Here is a 23,438-nt window from a genome sequence, read left to right on the forward strand (position 1 = left end):
AAAAATCGAGCAAAATTTTTTTTTTCATCATCATCCTGGGCATATGTAATCGAGGGGTGAAAAAAATAACCAAAAAAAAAAAAAAAAAATAAAAAAAAATAAAACGGATGGCCAGAAAAAAAAATTCAATCTGTTCAACAAAATCTTGGGTCCCATAGTGAAACAACAACAGGCGAAGTAAAAAAAAATCGAACCGAAAAAATAAAACAGGCGCGGTTTTCCTCTCTCTCTGTGACCAAATCGCGCAAGGTCCGTATGACCCTTATTTCGATATTCTTTACCACTACTACCACCTTTGACATTGTTTTTTTGTTTGACTACTATGATTAATACTACTAGCAACAAAACAAAAAAAAAGGCCAGGCCAAAGGATAGACAGACAGATGTGTGTAAGTGGAGGGTTTTCAATTCATTCACATTCGATTCGATGAATGAAGATTTTGTTCTTTTTTTTTTTTTTTTTTTTTTTGCTGAATATTATCGGCTTTTGCTGCTGCTACTGATTGTGGTAACATTTGGTTTTGATATTGAGTTTTTGGTTGGTGGTTATCATTGAAATTTTTTCTTTGAGTTTTCTTGATGATGATAATTTTCTTCAAACAAACGACGACAGCTGCTACCAAAAAAACCAAACAAAAAAAAACATTCCATTCATTTACATTCCTGTTGCTGTTTGGTTATCATCCTAAAACGAAAAAATTATTAAACTGTGTTTCAAGATTCAATCAACAAAAAGAATTTTCATTTTTCAATAATTCATCAATTTAATCAAACGAATTTCATCAACACCAACAACAACAAGAAAAATCGAAAAAAAAAATTCAAATTTGTGCGATGATGATTCTGTAAAGATAAATTCTTTCTTTTTTCTTCGGTGTTTGTGTTATGATCAAATGTGTCAAGAAGAAGAAGAAACATCATCATATAAATAACAACAACAACAACAATGTTGGAAATGATCAACAATGTTATAAAAAGTGATAATAATAATCATCAACAACAACAACAACAACAATATCAAGATAATAATAATGAAGATGATGATGATTGTGATCAAAAAACGTTAACATTTATTGTTAATGATAATCATCATGTTTGTAATGATGAAGAAGATCAATTTAATATGGAATCATCAAATTATCATCATCATCATCATATGAAATCATTGATTGTAACAAATAGATTGGATTATATTTTAAATAATCAAAATAATAATGATGATATTTTACCATTATCACCATCATTAACGCCACCTATTACATTATCACCGGTAACATCACCATCAGAATTATCATCAACAATTTCTAACCCAACAACAACAACAACAACATTAGATTACTGTGATGATGATCAATTTGAAACAACAACAATGAATAATTGTGAAACGATAGCAGCTACAACAACGACATTAACTTCGATCCATAGACAATCACCATCATTTGATAATCATGTTCATCATCAATCCTCATCTTCAATGTCAACATCCACCGAAGTTGCAACTTCGTCATCATCATCATCATTATATCAACCAATACCAATTGTTCATCAATGTATAATCAATACACAATTAGCTAATCATCAATCAACTCGACAACAAGAAGAATCTTATCAGAATAAAATATTATTAGCAAAAAAAATTCTTAAATTAATACAAAATAATGATTATGAACAATTTTCACGAATATTACTATATAAAAAACCTGATTTAAATGTATTTATTAATGGTCAAACAGCATTACATTATTGTCTTTTATTAGGTAAATATTGTTTTTAGACAAAAAAAACTTGATAATCTTTGATATTTGATTTTAATCTATTTTGTTATTTTTTTCTAATCTTTTCGATCATCAGGTCGTGATGTTTCATGGTGTAAATTATTAGTATTGAATGGTGCAAATCCAAATCTATCAAATCAAGATGGTTGGCATCCATTGCATTTAGCTGCATTTCGTGGCCTAAAAGAAAGTGTCAATTATTTGACAAATTGCAATAATAATACACAAAACTATTTTCATGATAATCATCATCTAATAACGGCTAATAATAATAATAATAATAATGATGAACAAATGACAACAAATTTATAGAAAAAATGATAATGATAAAACCATTAATGGAAACGGAAATCTTTTTAAAAAATGTGATAATCATCAAATTTTTTTTTCTCGACTCACATCATTCATTCATCCATATATGATTGATAATTATTTTGATAGAAAAAAAAATCTTATCAAATTTTGTATGTACAGATACATTCAATTTTTAAAAAAATTTTAAAACTGATTTTTTTTTTTGGCACCCATCACATGATAAACACATACATATGCACATGATCATCATCATCAATTTGTATATAGATTTTTTTGTTATTGTTTTGTTATTTATGATTGTGAAAAATTCTTTTGATGAATTAAAGAAAAGTTGAATTTCAAAAAGAAAAATTCTGTCTTGTTCAATGAATGAAATGATGGCCGGTCAGTTTGGTTAATTAACCAATTAATTAACCAAACTTTTTTTTTCTTAGGAAAATTCTTTTCGATGAGAGATTCTCACCATGTTCACGGATATGATTACCACCATCAACACGGTAAACAACCAAAATTTTCTCACCACTAACCAACCAACCAACCAAACATTTGATAATTTTCAAACAAACAATGGAATGGAATGGAGAATACAGTGGTACCTCGGTTAACGACGATGATCGGGTCCTGAAAAACCGTCGTTAACCGAAATGTTCGTTAACCGAGGTATGATTTTCCATAGGTTTCAATGGAGAGCGGATAAAATTGATCCGACCTCAGACCTTGATTTCCTATTATCACCTTAAATTCTCGAAAAAAGCCATGTAATCATAATAAACTGATTATTTTTGAATTCTTTCTTATCTACGCTAATCCATAGACTGGATCTGATAACGGAAATCATCACTTTTGGACGATAAAAATGAAAAATGTCTCACTTCCCTTAAAAGTTTGCTTCACTGTCATAATTCTTTACCTTTTTTTTCTCAAAAAAGAGTTGCAATATGTTTTTGATTGTCTAACGATGGTCCCTAAAAAATCCAAATTCATTTGTTTGAAGATCATCACTAAAGAATCCAAATTCACTTGTTCGAAGATCATCACTAAAAAATCCAAATTCACTAACCAAGCAATGTTCTTGGACAAATCAGAATTCACTTGCTCAACGATGGTCACTAACAATTCCAAATTCACTAACCAAGCAATGATCACTGAAAAATCCAAATTCACTTGCTTAACGATGGTCACTAACAAATCCAAATTCACTTGTTCGAAGATCATCACTAAAAAATCCAAATTCACTAACCAAGCAATGTTCTCTGACAAATCCGAATTCACTTGCTCAACGATGGTCACTAACAATTCCAAATTCACTAACCAAGCAATGATCACTGAAAAATCCAAATTCACTTGCTTAACGATGGTCACTAACAAATCCAAATTCACTTGTTCACCTATGATCACTAACAAATGTGAATTCACTTGTTTAACCATTCCAACAATTGCCAGTAAAGATTTCAAATTCACGTGTTTATAACGATTCAATTCGTTTAAAACGATTGAATTTAAAATGAAATTTTTGCAAATTTTAAATCCATTCAAACCCAGAAAATTGTTTTCTTTTTCAAATCCGAAATCTTTCAAAAATGAACCATATTCTCCCATAGCACTTTTTGATAACCAATCGAATTTTATTCCTTGATCGATAAAATTTGTTAAACTTTTCATTCTTTGTTAGACTTGTTTCGTTTATGAATTTGAATTCGTTACTTAGTTGAAATTGTTTAGAAAATGAATTTGAATTTTTCAGTGATCATTGCTTGGTTAGTAAATTGGGATTTGTTAGTGATCAACGTTAAGCAAGCGAATTTTGAATCGTTAGTAATCATAGCTGAATAAGGGAATTCAGATTTGTTCAACCAAGAAGAATCATTTTCGGCTAGCGATTATTATATTTGGAACTTGTAATTTTTATGAAATTTCTTGATTAGACATCAATTCTCATAAGTAAAATGTTGTCTTTGTTGAAAAAAATCAAATATTCATAATTAATTATACGCAAAAAATCAAAAAATTGATTTTTTTTAATCGTCGTTAACCGAAAAAATCATCGTTAACTAAGGTAATTTTTTTTCCTGACCCATCGTCGTTAACCGAAAAATTCGTTAATCGAGGTGTTCGTTAACCGAGGTACCACTGTATATATCGATCAAGCTCATGGCTTCATCATAGTGAGAAAATTTTTCTTTTTTCGCGAGAGAGAGAGAGAGAGAAAAGAGTGTGTGATATCGATGATGATGAGAGCGTTGTTGTTGTTGTTGTTGTCGTCGTGACTCTCACCAATGTTTCTTTTTTTTCGTTTTGGTCGTTGTCGTCGTTCTCACTCACTATCTTTACCACATTCTCTCGCTCGGTGAGAGGATAATATTTATTTTCTGATGAGAAAAAAACTTCGGTCGCTTTCTCTCATTGCTTAATGTTTGGTGTCTGTGAATTTTTTTTTTTTTCGTTTACCAACTTGTTCTTTTCATTATTTCAAAAAAAAGAGCAGAAAAAAAATAACAAGGTTTTATCACTCACAACAGGCAATGATGAGAAAATTTTCTTCTTTTTAATTTGATAATCAATTATCGATTTGGATTTTTTTTTCTCATGATTTTCGGATGATAAAAGAAAAACAAAACAAAAAAAGAATATTTGATGGTGATTTTTTCTTTTGATTCGATTCGAATATCGTTCGATCGAACGATGGAATCGATTTTTTTCCCCGATCGGATTTGGAACTAGTACCGCCATCTAGGAAATTTGAAACAAGTTTTCCCATGTTTTGGATATCACGTGTTTTGTCGCTGTGGAAAAATCCATGCTTGTTTTTGTTTTGATTTTTTGAAATTTCAATTTTTAGTTTTTAACGGAAAATAATTCCCGTAAAAATGCCAATCAACAATTATTCACAACATTTATTTGAACCATATAAATGTATTGGTCTTGTATCATCATCCGTACCACATTTAATACGTTATATTGAAAAATTGAATAAAATTCAAATTGTTACAGCTGTTGGTCGTTCATTTTTAGTTTTTAATGAAAAATTACAATTAATTGAAACATGTATGTTTTTTTTTGTTTGTCATTTGACTTTTCATTTTTGATTTTGACTTTTGATTTTCCATTTAAATTATTGAAAAACATTTCTATTTTTCATTACAACAAAGGTGTTGCACATTCCACCGATATAACACTGATGGCATCGGATTCAAAATTTTTATTTACAGCAGCATCAAATGAAATATTTGCCTGGAAACATGGCCATAGATGGGTTAGTATTTTCAATCAATCAGGTTAATTTGAAACTTTTAAATTTGGTTTTTTTTACAAAAATTAGAAAATAAAATCCTATAAAGATGAACAACGACAAAAAAATCTTAAACATCTGATGGTTTTTGGTGGTCAATTATTAGCTATTGACGATGAACAAAATCTGATTTGTTGGGATATTAATACACAGGAAATTGTATCGATAATATCGTTTAATAATAATTCATCAATTGAACAACAATCGATTGATTCATCATCAGCAACAACAATCATAACATCAATATTACATCCAGCAACTTATATAAATAAAATTCTTATTGGAACACGACAAGGATCGTTACAATTATGGAATATATCTAAACAAAAATTAATTTATCAATATAATCCATTTGATGGAACGGAAATTTGTTCATTGGTTCAAAGTCCAGCATTACATGTTATTGCTATTGGTCATCACTCAGGATTGATTGTTCTTCATCAACTACAACAAGATTTAACAATAATGAAATTTCAACAAGAATTTGGTCCCGTTACAACAATATCATTTCGTACAGATGATGCAGCAACCATACCATTAATGGTAACCGGATCAAATCGTTCTGGTCATTTGGCTATATGGAATTTGGATGAAAAAAGATTAGAACAACAACAACGTGATTTACATTGGCAATCAATTGTATCGGCTAGTTTTATACAAAAACAACCATTATTGGTAACAAATTCCGAAGATAATTCATTGAAAATATTTATTTTTGATGATTTACAAACAATGGGAAGATTATTATTTCAACGTGAAGGACATCGTTCGCCACCAACACGTATTCGATTTTATGGTGATAAAGGAAAATTTATACTTAGTGCAGGTCTTGATTCAACGCTACGATCATTTTCCATTTATTCTGAACGTTTAAATCGCAGTCTTGGCCAAGCAAGTGCTAATCGTAAACTGGCAAAAAAACATGGCCTTAAAAATGATACAAATGTTTTGCTACCTATCGTAGATTTTGCTGTTGAATATTGTCGTGAAAAAGAATGGGATAATCTTGTTGCATGTCATCGTAATACAGCATTGGTTACAACTTGGTCAGTTGATCGTATGAAAATGGGAAAATTTAAATTATTACCGGAAAGATTTCGATCCAAACAACATAATGTACAAGCTGAATGTTGTCATTTAAGTAGTTGTGGAAATTTTGTTATCATTGGTTATAGTACGGGTCATATTGATCGATTTAATATACAATCAGGAATTTATCGTGGTTCATATAGTGATGATTCAGGTGTAAATAGTAATGGTGATCAAAAACCAGCTCATCAAGGTTCAGTACGATCAGTGCTAACGGATGCAATTAATCAGATGGTCATATCAGGTGGTGCTGATCATTATTGTCGATTATGGCGTTTCAATGCAAGACAAAATCAATTGATTGGTAGTTTTAAATTGACTGATTCAGTCGCCAGAATGTGTCTGCATAAAGATAATCAATTTTTAGCTATTGCATTGGATAATTTCTCCGTTGTTATTTATGATTTGGATACAAAGAAAAAAGTTCGTAATTTTCAAATGCATCGTAATCGTATAACGGATTTAACATTTGATAATGATTGTCGCCGGTTATTTGTATCATCAATGGATTCATTTATTTATATTTGGGATATGATTTCTGGTCATTTAATTGATCTATTATCAATGGAAACACCATGTGTATCATTATCATTATCAACGAATGGTGAATTCTTAGCAACTGCACATGTTAATCAATTAGCCATTTATTTATGGTCAAATATTTCGTTATATAGTAAAGTTACATTATTACCATTGAATGAATCGGATTTAGAAACAATACAAACAATGAAATTACCTGAAATTAAATCCGATGAAATTGATGGCCAAAATGATGAAGATGATGAGGATACTGATGATAATGATATAGAAAATTCAACAAACGAAATGGAAAATCATCCTATTGAATATCAATATAAATCACCGGAACAAATTTCTACCGAACTGATAACATTATCAACAATTGCTAGTTATCAATGGAAAAATCTTTTACAATTAGATTTAATAAGAAAACGTAATAAACCAAAAGAAGTATTGGAAAAATCAATAGTTGCACCATTTTTTCTACCAAGTATCAGTGGACTCGAACCAAAATTTGATTTATCTAAAAAACCAGATAATAATGATGATGAAAAGTCAGAATCAATTTCAAATGAAAAATCATTATCCAAAACATATTTAATATCAATATTTGCAAAATCATTACAACAACATTATCAACAAAATAATCTTCATGAATTTTTTCAACAACAAATGAAATTATTAGGACCATCCAAAATTGATGCTGAAATCAGAAGTATTGGCCTTGAATCAACTGGTACAATTGATTTTATGTTATATTTTTTAGAAATGATTTCAACAATAATCGAATCAAATCGTGATTTTGAATTATGTAATGCATATTTAGGTTTATTTATCAAATGTCATACTGATACTATATTGAAACATTCAAAATTATTCGATCGTATTGATTGTTTAGCTAAATTAATTGATAAAAAATGGTATCGATTACAACGATCATTAGATCGTTCAATATCATTGATTGAATTTTTACGAAATGCATTGATATGATTTTTGTTTTTGTTTTTATTATTTAAAAAAAACTAATCAGAAAAAAATAACTAACATGTATTAAATAAATGATTGATTTTGATGAATGAATGAATTGAATGAATGATGATTTGGTGATGTTTTTTTTGATGGTTGTGATTTTGGCTTATTCATTAATCGGTTGTTGTCGAATAATACGGCCATATTTATTCATAATTTTTTCCGCATCATCATGATCATAAACAATTGGTAATTGCATTTGTTTTAATTCTGGTTCGAAAATCTGATCAAATCGTTGACTTTGTTCAGCTGTAAAATTATTACGCCAATCACCTATTATACCTTTTCGCATGAATTTTGTTTTACTCATATCGAATAGATCGGCAACAGGTAATTCTTCACGATTTACCATTTTATTGTTACGCATTTTTTCAAATGTACAATGTAATGTTATACGATCGATTTGCTTTTCGGTTAATGGATGGCCAACAAAATCACAAATAATGCCAATCATTCTTTTCAAATCCTATTATAAATAGAAATCAATCAATTTGTTTGTTTATATAGCTAACCTATCATACATACCACTTTAAGTTCTTCATATGAAACAAATAAAACTGAATCAGGATTTTGTTGATATAATTCCCAAAAACCACGTACATGATCTAACCATGATCCATATACTAAATGTCCTTTAGCAAATAATTCAACAAAATCATCCCATGTACCAGAATAATTGCCCAAAAATGTACTAATACGATGATGATGATAATAAGAAACGGCATTATCTTTTGGATTACGTACTACATAGATGATCTGTTTATTATTTGTCAACAACAACAACAACAAAAGATGTCTGTTATTTATGATCAAAATATTTACTTTATATATGTACTTTACCTTAGCTTTTCCTTGCCGTAATTGTCCGGGAATATTTTCCACATTCAAATGTGTTGCCAATAAACGTGGTGAACGAAATGATCGTAACCATTTTAAATGACCGAATGGTTTACCAATTTCCAAATGTGGAACTCTTTCTGCAATAATTTTTTTCGAACAAGCATCAATATCACCATTAGCAAATATTAATGATAATATTTCTTCAGTCCATGTTGTACCAGATTTTGGATATGTACAAAGCCAAATATCATCATTACGTATTTCAAAATTTTCAATTCGACGTAAAACTTTTGGATAAACAAGATAACCTTGTAACAATAAACCATTCATACGCATTGCTTTCGGTATTGATAATACATATTTCGATAATAATTCATCATTCTTTAAATTTGGATCATTTTTAGCTTTACGAATTTCACAATTATCTTTACCATTTTTTGAATCTTTGGTCAATAATACACTTATTGGTGATTGATATAAAAATTTTAATGTTAAAAATTTTGAAGGCATTATTATTAAAAATGATGGTGTTTTTGTTGTATAATTTGTTGATATTTTTTGTATTGATCGATGATCGTCATCAATAATTTTTGTTGAACATTGATGTTCATTATGATCGATGGTAATCATTTTTAAATGGAAAATTTTTTTCCGATTTTTCTCAATCAAATCAAATTAATTATCGAAACAAAAAAGAGAAACAAAAGGAAACAATTAATACAATGTTGTTGTTGTTGATGATGATAATGATTATTGGGTACCCAATCTTGTACAATCAAATTGTACAATGTCAAATTTTTTTTTATTACTAAAATAACCAAATAAAGGATTGATAATTGAGGACTACTGATAAAGATAATGATAATGAGAAATATATCAAAAAAAAAGAACATATTAGTTAATATGATAAAATAGGTACCTACCAAACAAAAAAAGAAATACCTGGTGCAAATTAATTAATTATTTTTCTTTTGTAAAAAAACATGGGATTCACTCATTGAACAATCCTCGATATCAAGGATGATGATGTTCCAGAGAATAGAAAATTTTGATTAGATTTCTTTTGTTGTTGTTGTTTTGATAATGATGCTTGACAATCAACAAATGATGATGATGATGGGTGTTCAATAGAATCTCGATGATGATAACAAAATCTAAAATTTTTACAAAAAAATTAAAAAAAATAAAATGGGTATACCGGATCACATACAAAAAAAAATGTTATTTCAATGATATCATTTCGTTGTTGTTGTTGTTTTCTCTGGTGTCCAAAATGAAAAAATTTAAAAAATTTCAATTTCGATTCCTTATTACACCTCTTTTTTTTGTTTCCGTTTTGTTGTTGTTGTTGATTTAGGTTATCAAATTGAGAAATATTGCACCGTTTAACTAGGATTTTGTAGAAAATTAGGGAGTGAATCAATCACACACGGAATAAGTTAACAATATCTCGACTCAGTAAATTACTGTGTATTGGTTTTTCATCATTTGATTTTCAGTTTGTTGTCTGGCGATCAAAAAGAATCGGGCGTATAAATTTCTTTCTTTCTTCTACTTTGTTCCTTATTACACCCAAAAAAAAGTATTATTAATAATAATAAAATCATTTGGTTAAATATCTGGATTTTCACTCACTTGCTTGCTTGATACACATGATGATGATGATGATCGTCGTTTATTGCACCACAAAATTTTTATTTTCTGTCCTTTCCATGGTTATCTTGGCAAATCAAAAAATCATATATTTTTTTCATATATAAAAAAACCATTTTTTGATTTGATTAATATTTTTGAGAAAAACAAAACACACACAGCCAACCAATCTATGGTCGTATGCATATTATTATTATGATTATCAATGAATGACATGGCTAAAATAAAAAAATCCGAAGCAAATCTGCAATGAATATGAATTATTATGAATAATAATAAAATTTTATTATGAAAATCATAAAATCGATCAAAATACCTTTTCTGCCATCTAGTTTTACAAGAATTTAGTGAGTTTTTTCCCGGGCATCATCAAAATAATAATCGTTGAATAACAAAAACATTATTTATTCATTCATTCAAGAATATTCTCTGTTGAAATGAATGAATGAATAATGGGGTTTGGTTTGACAAAATTGATTATTTTCACTAATCTTCTAATAACATAAAAAAGTAAAACACTGACTGGCTGGCTGGCTGGCTGAGACGAAACACTTTTTTCTATTTCAATGCGCATGCTCGAAAAATGGATGGCTTGCATTTTTTATTTATAAGGATCTTTTGATTTTTACATAAACAAATGGCTGGCTTGCATTGGACTTGGCCTTATGACTAAGCTAGACTTCGTCTACTTAGTAGACGAAGCCAATGGCCAATGGCTTGCAATGCTAGTTTTAATAATAATCATAATAATACTTTAAGAATTTATCGAAGAAAAAAGAAGAATCGAATCGAATCGAACGGGATGAGCAAATCGAACGTTTTTTTTTTTTTTTTTTTTGGTATGCCGTTCATAATAATCATGATCATCATTTATAATCAAAAAAAACGAAAAGAATTTTCAAAAAAAAAAATTCTTTTCGATTCTTTGTTGAATGGATATTGGTTTGGTCGAAATTTTCTTTTTAATAATAATATGTACGAGGGGAAACAACAACAAAATTTTTGTTTTGAAAAGATGATCGCTGACACTTTCACTAAACGATATGTATGTTTTCACACTTTTTGTTCGTATTTTATTATTGAATTTGACATCAATGTGTGTGTATGCGATCAAATGAATGAATTTTTCAATATTTTTTTCTTTCTTCTTCTTTATTAAAAGAAGGTTTTTGTCGTTTTCGTTGTCTCGTTATCCATCACTATATAAATTAAACAGTAAGTAAGTAAGTATTCTTCCTTCCTTTTTTTCATCGGAATCTTTGTTTGTTGTCGAATTGAAAAAGTGATGAAATGCCTAAATGATAATAATAATCCATTGTTCAAACAATGAAAAAAAAAGAAATATGGATTCCACATTCCTTAAAAATTGCTCTCTTTTCATTTCATTTTCTCTTTGTTCTTCATTCATTCAACAATCAATCGAATATTTAATATTGGATGATGATGATGATGATGGTGATCATCCAATATCATCATCATCATCAACCAATATCATTATCAATGTGTGGATCATATTTAAATTGCTGGGAAATTTCTTTCACTATATATTCATCGTTCTATGTATATTTTTGGTCGATCATTCATCATAAATTTGGTTTTTTTTTGGTTGAAAATGAAAATTCAAACTTTGATGAAAATTAACATGAATAAAATGAATGAATAGAAAAAAAAACAGGGAATGTCATCCACACACACACACACACACATCAACAATGGACAATTTTGTAGGAAAAAAAAATCAACAAAATTTTCCATTTGGAAAATGACATTAATATTTCGTTTTACAATGGACAATAATCATCATGTCATCACACACACACACACACAAACATCTCTTCAATATTCTAATTTATTAACCTACTAGAACCGGAGATCCACAGAATTTTAGAAATTTTCATCTTTTTTCCGAATCAAACAAGGAAAATTAAAATTCTTGAAAAATAAAATTGAAAATTGAAAAAAAGAATAGAAGAGCCTTGACAACAAACATTTTTTTATGGTGACCATATATTCATTTTCAATTGGTTTTTTTCGATAACCAAAAAATCCATTTGATCCATTTCTGGACAAAAAAAACAGAAAAAAAAACATTATTAGGTTTGAATCAAAATGACATTGACATTGTATTTGATCAATGCTAAATTAATTAAGATTTTTGCTTTCTTGGATTATCAAAATATCAATCAATCAATCGATTAGTTATCGGATTCAAATAAAAAAAATTTTTTTTTTTTTATTGCAACTAAAAATTTCCAAATCCTTTGCATCATTTGCAATTTCATCCTATAGTTAACTAAACTAACTATATCTTCTATTTTTTCTGATTGCAATATTTTTTGCCAAATTTTTAGTTTTACTTACCCCCATCAAAAAAATTTTCAAGTGTATGTTTTAAAAAAAACTGTATAATCAAAGTTCAATTATTATCCATCCATAATATCCATATAGTTGTTGTTGTTTCGGTATTGTACCTTTAAAATTTCTTTGTTATTACGTGTACAGATCATCAGCATTTTCTTTAGTTTTCTTTTTTTACATTTTCGCTGGTTGGTTGATGAATTTACTGGATTGAAATTGAAAAAAAAACGAAACGAAAAACAAATCCAAATTTAAATTTTTTATGTTGACGACAACAACGAAAAAACAAAAAAAAACGTTGTCAAATCAAGGTCAAAAAAATCTACCATTTTGTACCAAACAAACAATTCCTGTTTGGAGATAGAGAGTTGATCGGTTGTACGCAATACGGTTTTTTTCTGTTGTTTTTTTTTCAATCATCATCATCATCATTATTATTTAATAATAAATTAATCGGAGAAAAAAGAAGCAATGGAAAGATAGCCCCGAAACGAGAGTTGTATTAGTTTTTTAGGTTAAAATAAATTGATTTTCTTACCACACACACACACATACCCGAGTTTTTTCCAAGATTGAATACTTTCTTGTTGCTGTTTTTCATTCAATTTTTCTTCTACTTTTTTTTCCAGAATGATGACATCTTTCTTTGAGCTTTCCCCCCATTATCTCTGCATGATTATTTTCAATTTATTAACAAGGGAATATGTTTCTTCTCTAGATTCTGTAATGGTCAAAAAAGAGAAAAGAAAAAAGGATTATATAAATGAAAAGAATCTTATTTCAATTAACAACAACCTTTAACCTTGGCCTAGCTTGAATATTTCCCTGGAAAAAAAATTGTTGATCACAAAATTTGTTTGTTTAACGTATCACACACATTAAAATTTCAAACATCACACACACACACAAACACAACACAATTTCATTTCAAAAATTCTTTTTTCTTTTCTTTTTTCTTTTTTTGTTCCGGAATTCTTTTATTATTATGCAATCATGATGATGATGATGATGAACCAGAAAAATATATTGAATTGTCATTCAATGCTACTAGCATCACTACCATCATAGCCAGCCGCCATATACTTCAAGGAATTTTTTCTTCTTTTTTTTCTTCTTTTGGTTCGTATTTCTCTTTAGGGCTCCCATCATCAAATACAAAAATGGTTTTGACTTCAATCTTTGACTTCATCATCATCATCATCGTAAAATGATGTTGGCGACGACGAGGACGGGTATACATTCCAAACGGATGATGATCTTAACTGGATCTTTTTTCTTTCTTTTTCTTCTTATTTTTTTCCCGATAGTCATCGAATGAATTGATTGTTGACATTTTTTTGTTGTTTGTCGGTTTGGTTTGTTTGTTTGTCGCGAAAAGAATTGTCGTATCATTGATTTTTGAAAAAATTTTCAATTTCACAAAAATTCAATTTTCAAATTAACTTTTTTTTTGAAATTCGAGCTCGAACAACAAACATTCGAAAAATAACATTCGATTTTTTTTTTTTGAAAATGATACGTTCAGAATAAATGTAACACCTCAAACGTTCGATTTTTTTCCTGTGCGTGGTGGTGGATTTTTGTTCTTCAAAATTTCAAAAAAAAAAATTTTCATGATTTAAGATTGTGTTTGTTTTTGGTTATTATTTATTTGCTGTGTATTTTTCGGGGGGAAAATTTTTTTTCAAAGATAAATATTTAAATTAAGAAATGTTTATTTGCAAACACAAACCATACAAACCACACACACACATAAATGTCACACATCTTTGTGTTTTTCACTTTTTTGATCATAATCACTATGTTTACCGTAATGAAAACACAAACAAAAACAGCACACACACACACACACACCATCCCACAAACAAAAAAACACCTGAATTAAGTGTTTAACTGTTTATTATCATAATAATCAAATCAATCAAATTGACTAACTATGATGTCAAATGACACACAAGTGATCGGCCGACGCATATTCATAATAGTAAATTGTGTTTAAATTGAAAGAAAAATAAGCAGTGAAAAAAAAGTGAAAATTTTTTTTGATTTTTGAAAAAAGTAAAATCCTCATCATCATAATCAAAAAACAAATGTGGAACAAGTGAGCAATACTTGAAAAAAAATCAACAAAAAAAACAAAAATTTTTCAAACAACAAAAAATTATGGATTCGAACGTTAATAAAAAACGTTCGGATATTGTCGACGATGCCGTTCATAGAGTTTGTGACGGTGATAACCCTTCAGTAACCAAAACACCTATTCGCCACCATCAACAACAACAAAAAGTAATCAAGATGACATCAACCACACCTCAATCAATAAAATCTGATAAATTTATCGATCTAGGTAAGTGATCGGTGATCAATGATCAATAGAATTTATTAACAAATTTTGGTTTTTGCGAATGATGATAATGATGATTTTAGGTTATGATTCATTACATTCAACACCTAAACAACAACAACAAAAACAACAACAAAATTCAATTGATGAATCAATGAATTATAATGAAATCAATAGGCTAAATAAATATGAATGGAAAACATCATTGCCACAACAACAACAACAACAAAAATCATCGATCAATAATAATAATAATAATAATAATGATGGTGGTGGTGGTAGTGAATCAAAACAAAAATCAAAAATAATATCTTCGGATCATATGGGAAATATTATTGAAACAATGAGTACAACAACAACAACAACAACAACAGCAACAAGTTTTGAAAGTGGTAGTCTTAATACCGGTGATGATAATGATAATGGTGAAAAAAATATCGAACGTGAACAATGGGGTAAAAAAATTGATTTTCTTTTATCGATTATCGGATTTGCTGTTGATTTATCGAATGTTTGGCGTTTTCCATATCTTTGTTATAAAAATGGTGGTGGTAAGTGAAAGTGATGTGATATTGGAAAAATTCTGTTGCTAAAAATTCTGTTTTTTTTCAAATTCAAATCAAAAGGTGTATTTTTAATTCCATATACAACAATGTTATTATTTGGTGCACTACCCTTATTTTTTATGGAATTATCATTAGGACAATGGGCAAAAACCGGTCCAATAAGTTTATGGGATAAAATTTGTCCACCATTAAAAGGAATTGGTTATTGTTTTGTATTAATATCATGGTATGTTTCATTTTATTATAATGTTATTATTGCTTGGACAACAAGTTATGTTATTAAAACAATTTTTTCGGGTAAGTTTTTTTTCTGATTTGATTGATTGAATGAATTATCATTGAATGAATTTTGTTCTTCTTCACACAAAGGTAATCTAATGCCTTGGCAACATTGTAATAATTGGTATAATACTGAAGATTGTATTTCAATGGAAGAAATTAAACAGCTCAAATGTGGTCAACAACAACCAAAACAACAAACAACAATGATGATGGATATTATCAATCAAACAACAACAACAACACAAAGATCTATTTTAATCAATCAAAGTTTGCCTTTGAAAAAATTATTATTATCAAATCGTAAAATAATAAATTCAACAACAGCAATGATTATGAATCGTGAACAACCCGAACAAGAATATGATATTGAAATGATTTGTGAAAAACTTTCTAATCGTACATCACCGACTGAAGAATTTTTCAAGTTAGTTCAAAAAAAAAGGCTTTTTAAACATTTTAAAAATTATTTTTTCATTTTCAAAATAGCCGAGGCCTGTTACAGATTGATCAATCACGTGGATTAGAAAGCCTTGGACATATACGAATGGAATTAGTTGGTTGCCTTTTAATTGTATTTATAATACTTTATTTTTCACTTTTTAAAGGTGTAAAATCATCAGGAAAGGTTGTCTGGGTTACAGCAACTGCACCTTATTTTATTCTAACCATATTATTGATACGTGGCCTATTTTTACCTGGATCTAGTAAGCAATATAATGAATAATTATTATTTAACACTTGATTTAACTAATATAATACCTTGAATAATTATTAGTTTCAGGAATATTATATTATATAAATCCACAAATGCATAAATTATTAGAACCAATGGTTTGGGTTGATGCTGCCGTACAAGTATTCTATTCAATTGGTGTTGGTTTTGGTGTACATTTAACATATGCATCATTTAATAAATATAATAATAATTGTTATCGTGATTGTTTGATAACAGCATCGGTCAATTCATTAACATCATTTTATTCTGGTTTTGTTATATTTACTTATTTGGGTTATATGGCAACATCAATGAATAAAGAAATTGAAAATGTTGCTAGTGAAGGTTATGGTCTAGTATTTCAAGTTTATCCCGAAGCTATTTCAACATTACCATTTGCAAAATTTTGGTCATTATTATTTTTTTTCATGTTATTAACATTGGGTATTGATTCGGCTGTAAGTAATGATTTTCGAAAAATTAACCCTTTTGTTTTGATTGATTTTTAAATTTTGATTGATTTAGATGGGTGGAATTGAAGCTGTCATCACTGGATTAATGGATGAATTTGATCTACATAAACGTTTTAAACGTGAATATTTTACCGGTTTAGTGATTAGCGCTTCTTTTATTGGTTCATTAATTAATTGTACTCAGGTAGATATTTGCTTTTTTTTGTTGAAATTTTAAAATTTTACTTTAAAAAAAACAAGGGAGGCGCATTCACAATGGTTTGGTTCGATACATATTCTGCCGGTATTTCATTAATAGCATCGGCTATGTTTGAAACATTAGCTGTTATGTATATTTATGGTATGTTTTGTGTTGATTTTTTTTCTTTGTTAAAAAACAATTAATTTTTTTTTACCTGATTAGGAGCCGAAAAATTTTGCCTTGATATTGAATCAATGATTGGCCATCGACCAAGTCGTTATTTTGTTTATTCATGGAAATATATTTCACCTGTATTTCTTACTGTAAGTTTTTTTGATTGAGAAAAGCCACATTGGAAAACAATTAACCCTTTTTTTCTTCATCTGTTGACATATGACAAAAAAAAATCAGACGATCATAATAATGTCGATTATAAATTCTGAATCGATTTCATATTATGGTTATAATTTTCCATTATGGGCAACAATATCCGGATGGTGTTTTACATTATCATCAATATCATTTATACCATTATATGCCGCATTTTATTATATACGTAATCATTATCGTAAAAAATCATCATCATCAACAACGAAAACAACATTGATGAAAAACATTGATAAGAAGAATAGAAAACAAAAATCGAAAAAATCTAAAATTGATCATCATTCAAATGAAAAAGAACCAACCGAAATGTTGGTCATGTTGACAAGTTATGGTGGTGGTGATGATCATCATGATGATCATAATGATGGTGGAAATCGCAATAATAATAATGATAATGATAAAAATTTCAACCCAAAAACAACAAAAATTCAACCAAACAATGCCCCAATGTTTGGCAGTGGTGGTGGTGTTTATGTTTAAATAAAAAAATATCCATTGTCATTTTCAAATGCCATCTATCGATTCACTGCATATCGTCATTATCTTCGTCATTGTTTCATCCGTTTGATTTGTTTGGTTTGTTATCAACTTTCAAAAACGTTTTTCCGATTTTTTTCTCTTCTGTTTTTGTTTCATCATTTTAATCATTGTGCAATTGTTGTTATACTTAATCACTAGCTATAAATATAAATTTAAATAAAATAAATAAATATACTTTTAAAGATGAATTTTTTTTTTATTTGTAACTTTTGTTTTACAAAATAATAATGAGTATTCCAGGGGGGTAAAATTATCGATTTTTTTCGTTCGTTTATCATTGTTTCAATGTGATGGTGGTAAAACATTATTTTTAAAATCACCAATCATATTACCAGGTGGATTATACATACAAACAGTATATTGATGTGGTCTATTTGATTGATCATAAAATTTACGTTGTGAACAACCAATTTCTTTAGTATTGGCCCAAATAACTTGTGTTGCATGACCAGTATTTGATGTATATTGAGGATTTTGAAAATCATAATTAAAATCTTGGAATTCATCATACCATGCTTTTGTTACTATTTGACAATTACTTAATGAACCATAAATCATATAAAGATTTTCACCAAAATGTTGATTTGGATCTTGTGGTAGGTGTATTAATTTATCCATTTTGGCTAATTTATCGGCACGTTTTGCTGCAATTTTTTCCAACTATTCGAATCAAAAAAACATCATTTTAGTTTTTTTTTTGAAAATTTCAATTGAAAATTTACCTCAGCGGATGATTTTACCGGTTTCGAGCCATGTTTTGAACGATATTTATTATGAATTTGAACACATTCTTCGGTAAATGCATTATCCGATGATGGATCGGTTGATGGATCGGTTGATGAAGAATCGGTTGATGATGAATGATGATGATGATATGATTTAAATATAAAATTTAAAAATAAAATCAACAATATTAATGCTAAAAATATAAATAAAAATATAAACCAAATTTGATATTTTTTTAGAAAAATTCTAAATGAATTTAGTTTTCTATGTACACTATTTCGACTGCTGCTGCCGCTGCTTCGAACGGTACAAGAAGCAATTGGTTGTTGTTGATGATTATTTGTTGTCGAAATAGAAATCGAACGATTCTGTTGCGGTTGTTGTTGTTGTTGTAATGTTGACATTTTGGTTGTTGATATTTTTTTTGTTGCTGTTTTGGATTTTGCTTTCGATTTTGAATTTGAATTCATTTGTCATTCAAAAAATTGATTGATTGGTGATGATGATTGATCGCCGTCGTTTGATGATAATGATTATGGTGAAAAAACGACGACGACGACGACGTTTTTTTTTTTTTTTGAGTTTTTGTCGTTAAATGTTTCAATTTTGTCGTCGAATGTTTACGAATTTCAATTTTGTGTAAAGTTGTTTTGGCTGGTTTTGTTTGGAAAAAAAAACAAAATTCGAAATGAATTAATTAATTTTTGGTTTCGAACAAAAAACAATCCGAAATGATTATTATTATTATTCTCGAAAGGTGAACTTCAACTGAAAAATTTTTATGAATGTTCTTGCTATATAAAATAACGAACGAATGCCTGCAATGCCAAGTATTTTGTTTTTTGATGCCAAGGACACATTCATTCATTTACACAATTCGCTTGCTTTCTAATTACAATTCATATGGCAGAGTATATTTTAATGATAATTTTCATTGCTTTCAAAACATATCGAATTTCAAACAAAAACAAAATAATTATCGATGAAAATTCAATTTCTTTTCAATCAAGAAAATGTAAGCATTTTTTTCCTAATTTAATGATTTCAAATTTGTACTTTTTTTTGTTCATTTGCCCAGGTTTTTCTGTTAAAAAAATTATGACAACTGCATTATTATGGTCGTAATTTTTTAATGAATATATTTTCCAAGTAAGAAGTTTATTGATGAATTTTTTTGTTTTTGTTTTGTTAATTTTTTAATTAATTAGAATCATTAATTTATTTTTGAGGGTGATGAACGTCAACGACAATAACAACAATAACAAACAAACAAAAATTGTCAAAAAAACAACAACCAAAAAGGATATCATATCATATATAAGAAAATGGTAACCGAAAATAGTCAAAATTGAAAGTTTAAAAATCCAAAAAGAATAATAAAAAAAAGAAGAAAATGTTGTTTGAATTTAAAAATTTTACCTATAAATTATTCAAACATGTTGCTGATGAACAACTTGATAATGATAATTATCGACGAAAAAAATATCGTTTACGACATTTAATGGATTGTTTATTCTATCTTTATTGGCTGATACGTGCTATATTTTTAGGATTAATGTTTTTCGATTCGAAAACATTTCCATTCTATCAATATGATTATGGTGCAAAATATTTTTGGATTTATCAAAATATTCTTAATAAATTTTTTATCATTATTGTTATATTGGTCATATTGTTTGTTTTGCTTTTCATTCGAGCATTTTTCTTTCATCGAGTGGATACGCTAAGTTTTCAAATCCTATATGATTGTATTGTTTTCAATACGGATCAATATTGGAAAAGTATAGATACGAAAAAAAATATTCAAATTAAAAAATCTAGACGTTTAAAGCATTATCGACAACGATTTAAACAAAATCATCCATTCATAGTGAAAATAGTTCCGAAATTTATTCCGGAAAAATTATTCAAATTTCGTGTTTGGTTAGATTCATGGTTAGCATTGGATCAAGTGGATAGGAAATTATTTCAAAATCAAAATAAAATGCAACTATTTCCACATGCATCGTTAAAATGTCGTACAAATATTTTACTATTTTTATTCGGTATCAATATTTTCAATTATATTTTACAAATTACTGTCGGTAAGTTTATTTATAATAATAATAAAAAAAAAATTACTAATTTTATAAATTCCTATCTCTTTTTTGAAATCTCTTTAAGTAATTGTAATTTTTATAGGCGCTTGTATTATAATCAATCAAGTATTAGCATTTGAATTATTAAAAAATTCATGTCTATTTAAATTATCATTATCAATTGAATTGATAATAATTTTTTATAGTATAATTTTTCTATTACAATGTGGTATAATTATAACCGATTCGATAATTGTAACCTATATTATATTTCATAATTCTGTACGGAATTTAAATCAAAAATTCATCGGGATTTTAAATAAATGTCAACGAAATATTACAATGTTTAGTTTGAGGAAAAAAATTTTACTAATTCAATTCATTTTTCGTCAACATAATCGTTTGGCTTATTATCTGCTATCAACAAATCAAGATTTATGGAGTGAAATATTTTATTCATTATCATTAGTTAGTATACCTATTAATATAATATTTATGTTGGAATTAATTTTTGAAGATTTACCTCAACAAACACGTTGGTTATTTATATTTTTAACAATTATACATGCATCACCATTATTAATTTGTTATTTATCATTGGCAAAAGTATCGTATGATTTTCATCGTATCAAAGATCATATACCATCAATGCAATTACAATTAAAATATAATCAACATTTACGAATTAAATTGAAATATGATAATCTTTATGAACGGCTAATGTTTGGTAGAAAAATCTGCTATACATTTGGTTATCTGGGTAATCTAACATTTCGTGGCCTGTTTGAAGGATGTCTGGTTTATATTATGGCTTTTTTTCTTGTCATTCGATTTTATACTGAATCAAAAAATTGATAATTTTATGGAAGAGTGTTTTGTTTTTTTTAAAATTAAAATTAAAATAAATAAATTTAAAAAAAAATCGATAATTTCGTTCAAAATAATTTTTAAAAAATAAAAACTATTTTAAACGAAAAAAAAGAGAGTCCATTTCGACCTTGATCGGTAATAATTTGTATTCTAAAAATCAATATTTTTTGTGGAAAAAGTGATGGTTGCAAAAAAAAAAAACCTTTTTTCTCCCCCCTTTCTAGAAGTTTAGAAGAATAGAATCGAATAGAATATTCTATTCTGAATATTAAGTTTGCCGATGAAATTGTAAAACAGCAAAAAAAAACAAACAAGATAATTTCCTTAAGTATTGTTTTTTTCAAACCGAATTGATATTTGTAACGGAACTGATCACATTACGAATCGAAAAACAAAACAACCATTATATCAAACAATAGTATATTACTATTCTGCTAATAATTTTTTCAAAGCTGATTAAAAGATTGTTTTTTATTTAAAAAAGAAAAAAAAATGTTGTTTGAATTGAAAAATTTCTTATATAAATCAATCAAACATATTGTCGAAGAATATTTTTTTTTTTTTTTTTTATTTTATTACAAAAAACCCTTATTTCCATCAAATTAAAAAACAAATACCATCTCTGCAATTTCGATTAAAACATAATCAACATTTACGTTTGAAATTAAAATATGATGATCTTTATGAACGTTTGATGTTTGGTAGAAAAATCTGCTATACAATTGGTTATCTTGGTAATCTAACATTTCGTGGCCTGTTTGAAGCATTTTTAATGCATATTATGGCATTTTTCCTTATCATACGATTCTATATTGAATCACATAATTAATTTGAAAAAAAATATAAAAAAAAACAATTCTTAATTAAAAACAAAATTGGTACTTTACGTATATTTTTACCATTTTTTTTTCTACCAAAAAAAAAGTTTACTAATGAATTTGTTGTTTTTCCCACTCAGAATCATTATTATTATCATTTTTTGTTGTTGTTGTTAGTCAACTTTTGGGTCTTATCAACAACAACAACAATAATAATAATAATAATAATGATAAACACAGAAAAAAAATTCATTAAGTTTTCAGTAAAGAAAAAAAACTCATTTAGAAAATTCATTTCAGAAAAGAATTTTATTTCTATATTTCTTTCGGTAAAAACGTTGTCGTATTATTCAACAAACCAAACAAACAAACAAACAAAAAAATGTTGTTTGAATTGAAAAATTTCATCTATAAATCAATCAAACATATTGTTATTGAATATGGAACCAATCAATATCGTCTAATACATTATTTGGATGTTTTGCTTTATCTACATTGGTTAATACGTGCATCATTGGTTGGCTTAATGTTTTTGGATTCGGAACAATATCCATTCTATCAATATGATTATGTAGCAGCATATTTTTGGTA

General features: G+C 27.8%; 6 protein-coding genes across 9 annotated transcripts; 4 read left to right on the top strand and 2 right to left on the bottom strand.

Moving 5' to 3' along the window:
* Positions 1-543: 543 nt before the first annotated feature.
* On the top strand, positions 544-2,877 carry LOC113797015 (uncharacterized). The gene is made up of 2 exons (XM_027347318.2): positions 544-1,757; positions 1,852-2,877. The coding sequence occupies exons 1-2, from the start codon at positions 947-949 to the stop codon at positions 2,085-2,087; spliced, it is 1,047 nt and encodes a 348-aa protein (XP_027203119.2). The 5' UTR covers positions 544-946; the 3' UTR covers positions 2,088-2,877.
* Positions 2,878-3,837: 960 nt separating this feature from the next.
* LOC113797024 (WD repeat-containing protein 36) lies at positions 3,838-8,204 on the top strand. The gene is made up of 3 exons (XM_027347327.2): positions 3,838-5,135; positions 5,240-5,343; positions 5,410-8,204. The coding sequence occupies exons 1-3, from the start codon at positions 4,958-4,960 to the stop codon at positions 7,975-7,977; spliced, it is 2,850 nt and encodes a 949-aa protein (XP_027203128.2). The 5' UTR covers positions 3,838-4,957; the 3' UTR covers positions 7,978-8,204.
* LOC113797026 (sulfotransferase 1B1-like) lies at positions 7,969-11,268 on the bottom strand. Of its 3 annotated transcripts, XM_075821283.1 has the most exons (8): positions 10,826-11,268; positions 10,492-10,753; positions 10,324-10,418; positions 10,067-10,245; positions 9,799-10,010; positions 8,857-9,702; positions 8,542-8,772; positions 7,969-8,482 (listed from the first exon to the last, which is right to left on the bottom strand). In XM_075821283.1, the coding sequence occupies exons 6-8, from the start codon at positions 9,484-9,486 to the stop codon at positions 8,123-8,125; spliced, it is 1,221 nt and encodes a 406-aa protein (XP_075677398.1). In that variant the 5' UTR covers positions 9,487-9,702; positions 9,799-10,010; positions 10,067-10,245; positions 10,324-10,418; positions 10,492-10,753; positions 10,826-11,268; the 3' UTR covers positions 7,969-8,122. The 3 variants fall into 3 exon arrangements, with proteins under 3 accessions (XP_075677398.1, XP_075677397.1, XP_075677396.1); XM_075821282.1 differs by having other exon boundaries at positions 8,857-9,699; positions 10,067-10,418; XM_075821281.1 differs by having other exon boundaries at positions 10,067-10,418.
* A 3,152-nt stretch (positions 11,269-14,420) lies between these two features.
* On the top strand, positions 14,421-18,543 carry LOC113797025 (sodium-dependent dopamine transporter-like). Its single transcript, XM_075821278.1, has 10 exons — positions 14,421-15,214; positions 15,295-15,762; positions 15,838-16,074; positions 16,147-16,483; positions 16,546-16,763; positions 16,835-17,232; positions 17,300-17,431; positions 17,488-17,587; positions 17,651-17,751; positions 17,840-18,543. Exons 1-10 carry the CDS (start codon positions 15,031-15,033, stop codon positions 18,293-18,295), a joined length of 2,631 nt encoding a protein of 876 aa, XP_075677393.1. The 5' UTR covers positions 14,421-15,030; the 3' UTR covers positions 18,296-18,543.
* Positions 18,544-18,637: 94 nt separating this feature from the next.
* On the bottom strand, positions 18,638-18,973 carry LOC113797027 (uncharacterized). Its single transcript, XM_075821286.1, has one exon. It carries the CDS (start codon positions 18,971-18,973, stop codon positions 18,638-18,640), a length of 336 nt encoding a protein of 111 aa, XP_075677401.1.
* Positions 18,974-19,409: 436 nt separating this feature from the next.
* LOC113797016 (uncharacterized) lies at positions 19,410-22,071 on the top strand. Of its 2 annotated transcripts, none has more exons than XM_075821279.1 (4): positions 19,410-20,096; positions 20,160-20,230; positions 20,290-21,165; positions 21,245-22,071. In XM_075821279.1, exons 3-4 carry the CDS (start codon positions 20,475-20,477, stop codon positions 22,012-22,014), a joined length of 1,461 nt encoding a protein of 486 aa, XP_075677394.1. In that variant the 5' UTR covers positions 19,410-20,096; positions 20,160-20,230; positions 20,290-20,474; the 3' UTR covers positions 22,015-22,071. The 2 variants fall into 2 exon arrangements, with proteins under 2 accessions (XP_075677394.1, XP_075677395.1); XM_075821280.1 differs by having other exon boundaries at positions 20,311-21,165.
* The last annotated feature ends 1,367 nt before the right edge of the window (positions 22,072-23,438 follow it).

The sequence above is a fragment of the Dermatophagoides pteronyssinus genome, unplaced genomic scaffold (assembly GCF_027571235.1).
Source record: "Dermatophagoides pteronyssinus isolate colony J.1.1.1.1 unplaced genomic scaffold, Derpt_VIB-CSIC_2022.12 sq0009, whole genome shotgun sequence".
Taxonomy (NCBI): domain Eukaryota; kingdom Metazoa; phylum Arthropoda; class Arachnida; order Sarcoptiformes; family Pyroglyphidae; genus Dermatophagoides; species Dermatophagoides pteronyssinus.